This window comes from Phascolarctos cinereus, unplaced genomic scaffold, assembly GCF_003287225.1.
Source record: "Phascolarctos cinereus isolate Bilbo 61053 unplaced genomic scaffold, phaCin_HiC Scaffold_726;HRSCAF=1367, whole genome shotgun sequence".
Classification (NCBI taxonomy): Eukaryota; Metazoa; Chordata; class Mammalia; order Diprotodontia; family Phascolarctidae; genus Phascolarctos; species Phascolarctos cinereus.
The window spans coordinates 391,404,658-391,419,478 of record NW_027556098.1 but is presented as its reverse complement, the minus strand read 5'-3'; the positions used below and the strand labels follow the sequence as shown (position 1 = coordinate 391,419,478).

At 43.3% G+C, this 14,821-nt stretch overlaps 1 protein-coding gene across 1 annotated transcript; it reads left to right on the top strand.

Moving 5' to 3' along the window:
• The first annotated feature begins 1,149 nt into the window (after positions 1-1,149).
• Positions 1,150-13,135, top strand: RBP7 (retinol binding protein 7). Its single transcript, XM_020974197.2, has 4 exons — positions 1,150-1,309; positions 9,915-10,093; positions 10,190-10,291; positions 12,901-13,135. The coding sequence occupies exons 1-4, from the start codon at positions 1,237-1,239 to the stop codon at positions 12,949-12,951; spliced, it is 405 nt and encodes a 134-aa protein (XP_020829856.1). The 5' UTR covers positions 1,150-1,236; the 3' UTR covers positions 12,952-13,135.
• Positions 13,136-14,821: the final 1,686 nt, after the last annotated feature.

Sequence of the window (14,821 nt, the reverse complement as noted above, 5' to 3'; positions counted from 1 at the left end):
GAGCAACTGTTACACAAGATTTCAGAGAGCCTTTCACTGAACAATCAAAGAACCTAACATGGGGCTTTGCACATAGTAGGACCTCAATAAATTAAAAAAAAACACATCCTAAAGGAACGCTATCTTGATTTCCCTAAGTTGTTAGTTCCCTCCCTCTGGAAATTGCCTTGTGTCTACTTGTCCATGTGCCTGTTGTTTTATAGAATAAATAGAATGTAAGCTCCCTGAGGGCAGAAATGGTTTCATTTTTCTTTGCATCCCTAGGGCCTAGCACCATGCCTGGAACATAAGTATTTAATCAGTGCTTGTTGAATGAATTGCAAATAAGCCATGTAAGATATGTGTATGTATATATATATTATATATACATGCATACACACACACATACATATATACATACACACATGGCTTGCCTAAACGTAAAAACTATACAGCTCACAGGTGGTATGGTAGATCTCTCTGGAATCTGGCTCACCTCTCTAAGGAAGACTGAGATTTCTTTCCTGAGAGGGAGGGCAGAAGAGCAGGGGCTGGGTGCTTTCTCCTTCCTTCACATATCTCCAAGAGGAGTATCAGACTAGAATTCTATCTCTATGGCCCCTCCAATAGTGCTGGTCTAGGGTACAAGTCTGATTTACAGCAATGCCCAAGGTCACACAGATACCCACCTGTGCTTCCGATAGAGGCAGAGGAGATTGGAGCCAAGCTCCTCAGATTCTGAATCCAACATTCTGTCCAACATACCAACATTCCAATTGGAAGCCACTTTAGAGACCATCTCGTCTATCTCCCTCATTTTATATACGGATGAGGACACTAAAGCCCGGAAAGGGGAAGGGATTATTTGTACAAAGACCGTAGGTAGCAAAAGGGAGATTCAAATCCAGGGCTCCTGATACCTGTGTTCCTTTCAGGCACCATCGCGGGTCCTAAGCTCCCTTCTGGAGGAGGCCAGGGAGAAGTGGTCTTAACTCCTAGGATGTCCAAACTCCTTAGTGACTACACTCACAGCCAAGTTGAACTTTCCTCTCCTTTGCTCTGCCCCAGTTCCAACTTTCTTTCACCGTGCCCACCTGTTCCCAGGGGCTCCCAGTCGATGTTCCTCCCTCCCCGTAACGCCCCCGCCGCCACACTCCCATATAGGGCTGAACCACCCGCAGCCCACACTGCCGGTGTCATTCAGTTCGCTTATACACGCGCGCGCTCGGCCGGCTGGCTCCGCTCTGCTCCCCAGCCATGCCCGTGGACCTCAGTGGCACCTGGAACATGGTCAGCAATGAAAACTTCGAGGACTACATGCTTGCTCTAGGTAGGGGAGTGGGGGGAGGGATGTGCTCGAAGTGGGAGTGGAGGCACTCTGGAAGTGCTGGTCCCCAGCTGCGTAACCCATTCGGCGTACCCTCTGGTCCTGGCGCTAACCTTGCCAAGCGTTAGGGCGTAAGGGGATGAATGATCTCGTTCCAGCCTCCCCTTTGTCTCTCTGTCTCTCTCTCAGTCTCTGTCTCTTTCTTTTTTCTCTCTCTCTCTCCCTCTTTCATCTGTCTGTCTCTCTCTCTGTCTCCTCTGTCTCCTCTGTCTCTCTGTCTCTGTCTCCTCTGGTCTCTCTGTCTCTGTCTCCTTTCTGTCTGTCCCTCTGTCTCTGTCTCGAATCACTCTCTCTCTGTTTCTCTCTGTCTTTCTCTCTGTCTCTCTCTTCCTCTCCCTAGTGGGGGGCACAGGAGAGCTTAGTCCCTTAGAGTTTTTAAAAGCTGAAAAGGACCCAGTCTTCTCTTAAACAAACGATGTGTCCTCTTAGCCTAGGGGAAAGTAGCCCATGAAGGAGGCAGCAACTCGGGTGCCAGCCGGTCTGCTTCCACCCAGGGCATACGGAGAGCTCAGGTGAGCGGCCTCTGACTCTCCTGACCTTTTCCATGCTACTGTTTGAAATCTGCCTTTCTTTGCTCTGGGCTAGTAACAGACCTGACATCTTCTGTACTTTGGCCCTTATCTAATTTCTGGAGGGCTTAGGAAAACATTCACAAAGGATCTAGGTTCGGGTTGTGATGAAGTATCTATTTATCTATCGTCTAGAATCTAGATTCTAGATAAAAACCTAGATTCTAGATAAATAGATGAGATTGCATTATGCTACAATGGAAAGAGCCCTAGATCTAAAATCTGAGATTCTAGGTTCACATTTTCTCCCTGACACTTACATATTACTTATCTGACCTTGAGGCAAGTCATCTAACAAAAAGGTGGGATTTTGATAGGATGGCCTATGAGGACTCTTTCAGTTCTAAATCTCTGATCCTAAGTGAGTCAGAGTACACACACACACACACCCCCCTTGGAATCCAACTCCCTCTTCTCCCCCCTTTCCCCCCCTCCCGTTTTTGACAGTTACCTCTCTTGATGACTCTTTAGGAAAATACTGGAGCTGACTTTTTAATCAAGCTTGAATCCAATCCAACAAACCTTTATTAAGCTCCCTTTTTTGTATCAGAAACTGTACCTGTTTCTGGGTCAAAGAGAGACCAAAAATTAATGAAAGTCCCTGCCTTCTAGAAGTTTATAGTCTGTGGGATCATCCAGGTTCTAAAATAGTGTAGTTCGTCATTATGTTGCTTTAGGGTACAGCTTTTTAAAAGGTATTTTATTTACTTTCTGATTGTGAAAGGCACAAGTCTTCTGACCAACTTGTTAGTTTCCCAAATAACTTCTTGAATCAGTTTCTAAATGAAATGTGGATGAGCACATCGCTCTTGTTACTATAGTCAATCCACATCTTTCCTACGCTTAGCCTAATTTAGTTTTTGTCTGCTGTTAAAAAAACTGATGAATTAATATACAAAAAGGATTGAGTCCCCCTCCCCCTCCCACTCCCGTCACAAACCCTTTTCTCCCACTCTATGAACGTAAATGCTTTAGCTAACTGGAAGCCGAAGGTTTCCTGGTTCTGATGGACTCGCTAATACCTAATCTCATTTCCTCTTTCTTCCCCTGACCTTTTTAAAAAATGAAGCTAAGACTTATTTCTCCAAGGGCAGGGAGAGTCTTGGTTTTATGCTTTCTTTGACATGAAATGTGAGACATTATTAAAATTGTACTCCTCCCTGTGGAGTTTCTGGCTCCCACCTAGCTTTTTGTACAGATGGTGAAGCTTTAAAAATCAGGTGAAGATTTTTAGTTTTGCTTGGCTACCAAAGCTTGCTGTTAAGAAATAATGGCATAAAATACATCACAGGTTAAGAACACAGCTATGTGATACCTATTGGTAAACTGCAGAGGAGGAAGAGTTGTCTCTAAGACCAAGGTGGGTGACAAAGGAAAAATCCAAATTCTATAATAGATTGATTTAGTTCTTGAATAGGGAGTCATTTACCTGCTGCGCAAACAATCTGGCTCCTGTATTCTCCCTGCTATTTTTCTAAGCTTCTGCAGAAAACTAGGTGACTTGCCCAAGGTCATATAGCTAGAAAGTGTATGGGGTATATTTTACTTCAGATCCAGCACTCTACCCACTGCACCACTAGGCTACCTAGGTAATGATTAGAAGTATTTGAATGCTTCCAAAAGCTTTCCCAGCTTGTAGATATGTTCTGATACCCAATGCACTTGGTTGATAGAGCCCTGGACCAGGAATCAGGAAGACTTAGGTTTATATCCTAGACAGCCTCACTTAATAGCTGTGTAACCTTGGGAAAATCAGGTTAACTTGTCAGTTCTTGTTTTTCCATCAGTAAAATGAAGAAAATAATTAGCTACCAGCTATATCTGCCTCACTGAAATGTAGTGAGGCTCAAATAAAATAATGCAATGTTTGCAAATTTCAAAGTGCTATGTATAAACATCAGTTCTTTTTTTTTTCCATATGCTTTTGAGTTGAAAATTTTTCTCCCTTTTCCTCCCCTCCACCCTCCCCAAGACAGCGCACAATCTGATATAGGTTTTGCATTTACATTCCCATTAAACATATTTTCACATTGGTAAAGTTGTAAGTAAAAATTAAAACCAATAGGAAGAACCATCAGAAAGATGAAACAAAACTCAACAGAAGGTAAAAATAAGTGAGAGCGATTCGACTTCCATAGTTCTTTCTTTGGATGTGAACAGCATTTTCCAACCCGAGGCCTCTGGAAATGTCTTAGATCCTCGTAATGCTGAGAAGGGTTCAGTTTAACAATCTTAGTCATTGCATAACGTGGCTGTTATTGTGTACAAAGTCCTCTTGGTTCTGCTCACTTCACTCAGCATCAGACCATATAAGTCTTTCCAGGTTTTTCTGAAGTCAGCCTGTTCATCATTTCTTATAGCACAATAGTATTCCATTACATTCATATACTACAACTTGCTCAGCCATTCCCCAATTGATGGGCATCCTCTCAATTTCCAATTCTTTGCCACCACAAAAAGAGCTGCTCAAAATATTTTTGTACATGTGGGTCCTTTTCCCATTTGTTTGATCTCTTTGGGCATAAACATCAATTCTTAAGTGGTATTTTGGAGATCCTATGTCAATACTTCCACTTCCTAATCACTCCAGAAACAAGTCCAAACTCTTTGGCCAAACTTTTAAGGTGGCACCTAGGTGGCGCCATAGCGCACAGAGTGCTGGACCTGGAGTCAGGAAGACCTGAGTGATCCTGGCTCTCCTCCTCAGTTTTCTCATCTGTAAAATGGGGATAATGCTAGCACCTACCTCCCAAGGTTATTGTGAGGATTGAATGAAATACTTTTAAAGTCATTTGCAAGCCTTAAAGCATCAAGGCTCCCTTGTCTTGCTCTTTGATTTCATTTAACTTAGGGCCCCCTTTCTGAGCCAGGCTGCTCTGTTTCCCTATTCCCTCAAATATCGCTCCTTAATTCTGATTTCAGCACCTCTACTAGTGCTCTGGTTTTGGGTCCAGGACCATGATTTCATTGGTGTGAGCAGCTTGCAGAGAATGGATATTCCATCCACTGATGCATGTGAGCCATTCCTCAATGAGTGTTAAAGGGATTTCTTCCTGGGTACCCAGCATCCTGGCAGGACTTGAACCCAGATCTTCCTGACTCCAGTTTGGCAGTCTCTCCACTGTGCCATGCTGTTACCTACGTGAATTCCATGATACCACCAACCCTTTTCTGTCCCTACTTATGAACTGTAACACATTCAGCCATAGTGACCTCCTTCTTTCTTCTAACCTCCTAAAAAGAGTGCTTTCTGTCCACACCACTCATGCCACTTAATCATGTGCTGTTATTAGATAGGACAGTGTAGGTGGGTGCATGAATGTGTGTGACTTGGAGTCAGGAAGACCTGAATTCAAATCTAGTCACAGACACTTGCTAGTTGGGTGACCCTGGGCAAGTCACTTAACCTCTATCCGCCTCATTTTGCTCAGCCATAAAATGGGAATAATAATAGCTCCCAGGGTTCTCTCAAGGATCAAATGAAATAATATTTGCAAAAACAAACGAAAAAAAAAAAACCACTTAGCACAGTGCCTGGCATATAGTAGGCACTATATGAATACTTATTCTCTTGCCTACAGGCATGATATTACTGACCCTCCGTTGTTTGTGGGACTTGCATATGGATTCCACGTCCATTACTACCCACTCCCAACCCTCAGCACCTTAGCTCAGGAGTGCAGGAATGTGTTTCCCATCTCTCTAAAGGAATTAAAACCTCTTCCTGCATACTTGTGAGCCGCCATTATAAATCATACCAAATGAGGATTTGGCAACCACTAGATTTTTCTTGGTTGTAATTGAACATAAGACACAGATGACAAAGTGAGGGATGGTGGTGGGTAAACCCAATCCAAAGGTAAATAGAATAACAAAAGGACTGGCAGCTTTGACTGCAGATGGAGGAGATCAGACCCCTGTTTGTCTCTCATTCCTCAAACTAAGCAAGAAGCACAGTAGGGCTGGTTACAAGCATCCCATTGTTTCAAAGTGCCGCCAGAATCCTGGAGGATGCAGCTCAATCCTGCGCATTGCACTTTAGTCCCACATGATGCAAAATGGATGATTTTTCTTCCCACTCTTTCCGTAAGTGTTCCATAAGAGCCAAGTGCAAACAAGCATCACCAAACTGGTAAATTCTGGACTAACACCTGCGTGAATAGCTGGTCTCCATTAGATCAAAGCTTACAGTCTAGCTGGTGAGGCCAGACTAATACAGATCACTGCCTGGGCCGTATGCTCCTAGGCTCAACACCTGGATGGTCCTGTCATCCACCTAACAGGTCTACCGTGCCACCTAGGGGCCAGAAGTAGCTAATTAAAGTAGCATCATTGCTAACAGCTGAAGAAAGCCAATGGAACAAAACTGGATGGCACCTTAAGTTATATTTTAACAGATTTATGTCCTTTATTGCATACCTATGAGAAAACTGCTTCATGCTTTGAAAAAAGATTTAAGTATATTTAAAAAGTATATAGATTTGGCTGGTATGTGGGGGGGGAGAGGTTCTGAATTTTTTTTTTCTCTTTCAAAAAATCTTTGTTATAAGACATACCTTGCTAAGTAGGAGAAGGGGGCAAGGCAAGAAGCATTTATTAAGCTCTTACTATGTGCTAGGCACTGTACTAAGGGAAATATGTATATATATGTGTGAGTATATATACATATATGTATATTTTATAGCACCTTAATTTCCAAATATATCTCTCCCCCACATATGTGTGTTGTTGTATACATATTGATGTATGTATATGTATATTGTTTTTATATATTGATGGGGGTATATATATAAAAATATGTATCTCCATACACATATATGGGACTTAACATGTATAATTGATACCATATTGCTTGCATTCTCAATGGGTGAGGAGGGGTTAGAGGGAGAAAGAGAAGTTGGAACTCAAAATTTTTAAAAATGTTAAGGGGTGTGTGTTGGGGGGGGGGTAGGGGTTTGAGCCAAGATGGCTGAGAAAAAGCAGAGACTAGCCTGAACTTTCCCCCAAACCCCTATGAACACCTTTAAATAATGCCATCAAACAATTCTTGGAGAGGCAGAACCCACAAAAGATGGAGGTAAAACAATTTTCCAGACCAAGACAGCTTAGACAGTCAGCAGGAAAGGTCTATCACACTCCAATGAGAGTGGAGCACAGTCTAGCACAGGCCACGCCAGTGCAGACCAGGCCCCACCAAACCAGGAGCAGGCCTTGGGAGTGACTGAATCAGCAGTGCCAACAGCTGCTTCCAGAGCTCTCAGTCCACAGATGGTAAGGGGGTTGAACAGTTGGTTAGAAGGAGATTACAAGGGGCAGCTAGGTGGCACAGTGGATAGAGCACTGGCCCTGAAGTCAAGAGACTGAGTTCAAATCCAGCCTCAAACCAAACACTTCACACTTATTAGCTGTGTGACCCTGGGCAAGTCACTTAAACCCAACTGCCTTTAAAAAAAAAAACAACAGGAGATTACAGGGGGCTTTTTGCTACCCCTGAGGCAGGACTCTATTGCTTTGCCCATGCTCAGATCTGGGTCAGAGTCCTGGGTGGTAGTCCCAGGGCAAGGAGGAGCACTAGCGCACCAGAGCTTGCTGCTGCAGGGGAGCAAAGATCCTCCTCACAGTTCCAGGGAAGAAGAGTGCATCTGGTCACTCACAAACCAGAGCACAGGCCAGGAGAGTAGTAAACACACCTCTCCTTAGATCATACCACCTTGGAAGGACAGAAAATTTACAGATCCCCAGAACTAGCTCTGAAAATAGCTGCACAAAACCCCTAAAGCTTGTCTCAGTGCCCCCTCCACCCTGGAAGCAGAGTCCCACTTTAGCAAAGAGTTAAAAGGCAAGAAATAGGCTGAAAAAATGAGCAAATACCAGGAAAAAAATTTGACTATAGAAAGTTACTATGGTGTCAAGGAAGATCAAAACACGCACTCAGAAGACAGCAAAGCCCAAACTCCTACATTTAAAGCCTCAAAGGAGAATATGAATTGGTCCCAGACCATGGAAGAGCTCAAAAAGGATTTTTTAAATCAGGTAAGAGAAGTAGAGGAAAAATTGGGAAGAGAAATGAGAGTGATGCAAGAAAATCATGAAAAAAAAGTCTTTAGGTGAAGGAGGCACAAAAAAATACTGAAGAAAATAACACCTTAAAAAAGAGACTAGGCCAAATGGCAAAAGAGGTACAAAAATCCAGTAAGGAAAAGAATGCCTTGAAAAGCAGAATTGGCCAAATGCAAAAAGATAGACAAAAATTCACTGAAGAGAAGAACTCATCAAAAAATAGAATTGGCTAAATGGAAAAGGGTGTATAAAACCTCACTAAAGAAAATAATTCCAGGGCAGCTAGGTGGCACAGTAGACAGAGCTCTGGCCTTGGAGTCAGGAGAACCTGAATTCAAATTTGACTTTAGACACTTCACAATTACTGGCTGTGTGACTCTGGGCAAGTCACTTAACCCCATTGCCTAGCCAAAAAAAAAGAAAAAAGGAAGAAGAAGAACAAAAGAAAAAAAAATTCCTCAGGGTGGCTAGGTGGCACAATGGATAGAGTACCAACCCTGGAGTCAGGAGGACCTGAGTTCAAATCCAGCCTCAGACACTTGACACTTCCTAGCTGTGTGACCCTGGGCAAGTCACTTAACCTCGATTGCCTCACAAAAAAAGCAATAATAATAATAATTCCTTAAAAATTAGAATTGAGCAAGTGGAAGCTAATGATTTTATGAAACATCAAGAAACTATAAACAAAACTAAAAGAATAAAAAAAATAGAAGATAACATGAAATGTCTCATTAGAAAAACAACTGACCCGGAAAATTGATCCTGGAGAGATAATTTAAAAATTATTGGACCACCTGAAAGCCATGATCAAAAAAAGACCCTAGACATCATGTTTCAAGAAATTATCAAGGAAAACTGCCCTGATATTCTAGAACCAGACAATAAAATAGAAATTGAAAGAATCCACTGATCATCTCCTGAAAGAAATCCCAAAATGAAACTCCAGCCCAGATGTGAAAACAAAAATCAATAAAAATTACTGAGTGAATTTATATTAATAAGTTAAGACAAACAGCAAAAGCCAGGGATGTTGCTCATATCTCAGGAGATGTCTGTTCTCTCTGTCCTTCCAAATGAGAATGAGTTAACATATGGAAAGTGCTCCAGAAGCCTTGAAGTGCTGTATTAATGCTAGACCTGGTGATGATGATGACTGATGATGGCGATGTCTGTGGTGGTAGCAGTGGAGATGATGATGGTGATAACGATGGTGGTGATGATAGGAGAAAGTGTCTTCTCAAAATGTAATCATAGCTTCCTGGTTTCCAGAGATCTGGTAGGGGAAATGCCAGATTCTTCTGTCCGCCAGAAACACTGTCCCCTGTGATCTGCTATATTCAAAACATATCCTGAGCTCCTCCTCTGTGGCTGAAGTCCTTAACCTGGGGTCCATGAGATTGTTTTAAAAATATTTTGACAACTATATTTCTATAGAATTGACTTCCTTTGTAATCCTGTATACAAGGTATTCCAAAAGTCTTAGTGCAAGCTGCACCAAGACTTTTAAGACACACTGTCATTTTATTCTGTGCATTTAGGAACAAGATTCTGAGGGGTCCATGGGTTTCACCAGACTACCCAAGGGGCCTGGGATGTGAAAAAAGATGAAGTACCCCTGCTCTTTAGCCTCTTCAGAATTCTTTATCCATCTATTCTCACTTGCTTTCCCTCAGATGACCTCTTTTTTAATTTAATATTTTATTTTTCCCCAGTTACATGTAAAAACCATTTTAACTAGATGATCTCTTGACAGAGGTGAGACCTGAAACTTTCCACAAGTATCTGGTATTGGCAACAAATTGCCCTGACCCTCTTGGAGGTGAACAGCCTAGAATGTTTTTGAGTCAGCTGCCAAATTATTACCTGCCTTCAAATCAGCTAAAATTGGCGATTGAGATTTTTCTTCATTTATTTTCAAGGCATTGACTTCGCCACACGGAAGATAGCGAAGATGGTGAAGCCACAGAAAGTGATCAGACAAAATGGCGACAACTTCACTATCCGTACGCTCAGCACCTTCCGGAACTACCTTGTCCAGTTTAAAGTTGGAGAAGAATTTGATGAGGATACCAAAGGCCTAGATAACAGAAAATGCAAGGTAAGAACGGAAAAATCACTGCTATCTGATACTCAAGAGCTGTTTGGCCCAGAAGCATGCCCCCCAGACCAAACCTCACCCTCTCTTTTCCTACAGAGTTTGGTCACATGGGACAATGATAGACTCACCTGTGTCCAGAAGGGGGAAAAGATGAACCGAGGCTGGACCCACTGGATTGATGGGGACGAATTACACCTGGTATTTGTGAATTACGTTTCCTTTTGCTGGAAGACAGACCTACTCAAGCTGAGGTCCATGGACCGTCCCCTGTCTCCCTGGGGTTGTGGATAGATTTCAGGGGGCTCAACAATTTGGATGGGAAAAATCACAGTTATTTTCACCACCTTTTGGTTTCTTTTGTAATCCTATGTCTTTTTTTTTTCTTTTTTTGGAGGCAGTTGGGGTTAAGTCACACAGCTAGAAAACGTCCAAGGCTGGATTTGAATTCAAGTCCTCCTTAACTCCAGGGCCAGTGCTCTAACACTGCACCACAATCCTGTCTTTTATGAATTTAAAAACATGATTCTGAGAAGGGGTCTATAGGTTTCACCAGATTGATTGCCAGAGGGTTCACACACACACACACACACACACACACACACACACGCTGTCAAAAATCCCTGCCATAAAGATAGATCGCTATATGGGCTATGTGAAAACAGAATGAAAAACTTTAACCTAAATTGCAAGATGGTTACTTCTAGTTTCTCTCTACCCCTTCCATATCCTTTCTTTTCCCCCTCCCAACCAGTGATTTCATTGGAATAGGAAATTCCTGCTAAGAAAACTCATGGTTTAATCAATTAAATCATAATCATTAATCAATGTGCACATATTAAGTGCCTAGTGTTTGCCTGATGCTCTTTGGGACACCGCAGATCCAAACAAACAACCCCTGCCCTTGAGGAGTTATGGGCTAGTCCCTGCCTCTGGTACGAGTGTCAGCGTCGGGGATCAGCAACACTTGAGCAATAGCTCTCAAAGTGTGGTCCATCCCTGGGAGTCTTTCAAGGGCTCCAGCAGGTCAAAACTATTTTCACAATAATAAGAAACTTTGATTTCTAATATGGTAAATATCCATAGATATACCCACATAGAGAAAAGCTCTTTGGGGGGGGGTCCTCAGTTTTTAAGAGTGGAAAGTGATAGTGAAACAGCTACAGACTGTTAGATGGTAGTGTGGCTAGAGTCGGAAAAGTCCCAAGTTCAAATTTGACCTCAGATACTGACTAGCTGGGTTACCCTGGGCAAGTCACTTAACCTCTGCTTGCTTCCATTTCCTCGATTGCAAAATAGAGATGATAACAGGACTTACCTTTCAGGGTTGTGAGGCTTAGATGAAATAATATTTATAAAGTGCTTAGCAGAATGCTTGTCATATTTGTTATTCAGTCATTTCAGTTGTGTCTGACTTTTTGTGACTCCATTTGGGGTTTTCTTGGCAAGGATCCTAGAGCGGTTTGCCATTTCCTTCTCCAACTCATTTTACAGATGAGGAAACTGAGACAAACAGGGTGAAGTGACTTGCCCAGGGGCACACAGCTAGTGAGTGTCTGAGGTCAGGTTTGAATTCAAGATGAGCCTTCCAGATTCCAAGCCCAGCACGCTGTGCACTATGGCGCCACCTAGCAGCCTCCTTAACACATAACAAGTGTTATATAAACACTACTTTTTCCTCCCTACCTCCAACCAAAAATTTTGGGAAGCACCTACTTAGAGGTTTGCCTGGGCCTCCCAAAGTGAAGTGACTTGCCCCGTGTGAGTCAGAGGCAGGACTGCAACCTTTCCTCACCTTGAGGCAAAAAACAACACCCCGCCCCAAAAAAAGAAAGAACAACCTACCCAAATACAGCATGCAGCAGCAGACCAAATACTGTGTTCACTGTTGCATTTGCTATTTTTATTTACATCACAACTCCTTAATATTCTTCCTCACTTTTCCCTTTGCCCCATAGACCTTTCCCCTATAACACAGAATTATCTTTAAGCAAAAGAAACTAGCAGATTGACCATGTAGGCCTCATTCTGTACCCATAGTCCTACCCCCCTGTGGGGGCAGGGCATGAGTCTCACCTTCAGCCTTCTGGAGGCAGGACCATAGGCCAACAACTTTTTATTGGGATTTCATTAATATGAGGAGCTCCCAGTGAGGAGGGTGTCACTCCCTCCATCAAAGGAGAGCAGCAATTCTAAAAGTCTTACAGAGATGCCTGAGGCCCTGAGACGTTGATCCATTTGCCCAGGGTCACACAGCCAGTATGGGGCAGAGGGCCTGCTGATTCTGAGGCTACTTCTGTCTCTGTTATTATGTCTCTGTAGGAATCTTCCTGCTCTCATGTGGGCCTGCTACTGTAGCTCAACCGATAATGAGCATTTTAAAGCTCCTACCATGTGCAAGGCGCTGTGCTAGGTTACACTAATCTCATGCTTTAGAAATATCTTTGATTACCTCCTCCAGCCCTAAAAAACAAAAACAACAATAGTATTTGGTCTCCAAACTCTAAAGTCATAAAATCCTGTTATGCAAACCTGTGATGGGCCCAAAGGATCTTCACTGCTATTGAAGCTTTCACCTATTCATTGCAGAACCACTTAACGGTAGGTGAGATATACCTTGCAATATGTTTTGCTCAGACCCCACAGAGCTCCTGTCTAAAGCCTATGGCACCTTGGATTGTGGCCCAGCTTGGTGAGCTGGTAATTAATCCTTCTAAGATCTCAGGGAAGAGATCGTGTTAGAAGTGCTGATCTCAGCCTTTTTTCTTCCCTCCCCCAAACCCCTTCTTCCCTTCTGCGTCTGCCTCCAGGAAATGTTCTGCGAAGGCCACGTATGCAAACAGAGATTCCAGAGAGCCTGAGGGAGGAGGCCAATGCAGACTGTACATCCACCCTGAGGAGACCTGTAGCTCCTACTGAGCTGATGCCAACCAACCTGGCAATACTTGCAGAGCAGAAGTCTCCCCGCCTACTCTCCTTATTAACCTTGCCGTATACTGTCACAACCTCAGTCTGGCCAGGTATAATAAACTATTTTCTAAACAACTTAAGTGTTTAGTTGTTGTTTATCAATTGAGGGGTCCAAAGGGATCATAGGATCATAGATAGAAAGGCCATCTGGTCCAACCCCATCATTTTACAGATGAGGAAACTGAGGCCCAGAGAAAGAAGTGACTCATTCAGGGCCACATATGAGACAGAGGTGCGACTGGAAACCTGGTTCTCAGACTCCCAATGAGACGCTTTATATTTGCTGCTCAAATACCTTTTTTTTTTGTTTGCTAATTTCTTGGGTCTTGACCTTCATGTTGACTCATCCCCACATACCTGAGTCTTGGGGACCTCCATCCTCCATTCAAAGTCTCTCTTCCCTTTCCCCATCTTTCCCCTTCTCCCTGTCTATACATCCCTCTTTGTCTTTCTCTGTCTCCTTACACACGTGATCATGGGTTCAGAGGTCTCCCAGTCAATCAGGAGTCTCCTAGCCATCTCAAGTGTCACTGGGCTAGCCCAAGCCCACCTAGGTGGGATGCTACACTCCAAATTATCTTGAATCTATTTTGCATTTACCTAGATATAAACATGTTAGCTCCCTTTGGCAGACTGTAAATACCTGGAAGGATTGTTTCATTCTTGTTTTTGTATCGAGTACCTGGTGTTCATTGTTACTGTTGTTGTTGAATCCTTTCAGTTGCATCTGACTCTTTGTGGCCCCATTTGGGATTTTCCTGGCAAAGAAACTGAAATGGTTTACAATTTCCTTCTATAGCTCATTTTACAGATGAGGACACTGAGGTAGAGTTACATGCCTTGCCCAGGATCACACAGCATCTGAGGCCAGATTTGAACCCAAGAGGCTGAATCTTCCTGATTCCAAGTGTAGCGCTCTGTCCACTGTGCCACCTAGCTGTCCATCACCTGGCATGCAATTGGCATTAAAGGCTTGATGATTGTAGAGTGGTGTGGTCAGAAGCCATAGGGACAAAGGAATGACTGGGCAGTGATGAGGTGAACAAGTATAAGTGGAGGTTTTATTTTCAACAAGTTTAGCTGTGAACAGAATGAGAGATATTGGACAGTAATTTGAGAGGATGGCAGCATTGAAGAATGGTGCTTTTAAAAAAGTCAGGAGGCAGAGCCTTGAGCCCCAGCACCTTGGGTGAACCCCGCTGTGGTGGATTTATTGGAAAACACAGGCGCAAGTTTAATGTGAAGGGTCCATAATGAATGGGTTGCAACCTGCCCCACTGGATCACGACTATGAGATCACACAGCTGGAGCCCTGAGCCAGGTAATAGGTAATAGAGAAGGAGCCCTGAAAGAGGAAGGGGCTAAAGATGAAAGAGAGAATAATCAAAGGATCAAGCTCTGAGAGCAGAAGAGATCAAAGCCTTAAGCGGACTGGTTAGACCTGGGGAGGAGGAGGGCCAGCTCATCCTCTGAGATCAAATCAAAGAAGAGAAGGAGAGTGAAGGACACACAAAGGTTTTGAGGTGAAGAGGAAGAAAAATGAGAGAACTCTCGACATCTCTTCTTTTGATAAAGTTGGAAGTGAAGTCATCTGGGAGAGGAGGCAGGGCTGTGGAGAGCAGTGGTGGGATCTTGAAGAGGGAGGGAAAAGTGGGATGTAGACTCAGTCAGAGATGTATATGCATTTCTTTGTACTTGGTCAGAGACCCAGCCCTCCAGACTTGCACATTGTTTTCACCTAGGCACCTTAATAAAGTCTTT

Bases quoted from the DNA above. Each gene is read 5' to 3' on its own strand.
- RBP7 (XM_020974197.2), top strand. From the start codon at position 1,237: ATGCCCGTGGACCTCAGTGGCACCTGGAACATGGTCAGCAATGAAAAC. The intron at 1,310-9,914 runs GTAGGGGAGTGG...TTTATTTTCAAG, and splicing joins GGACTACATGCTTGCTCTAG to GCATTGACTTCGCCACACGG. The intron at 10,292-12,900 runs GTATTTGTGAAT...GTCTGCCTCCAG, and splicing joins ATGGGGACGAATTACACCTG to GAAATGTTCTGCGAAGGCCA.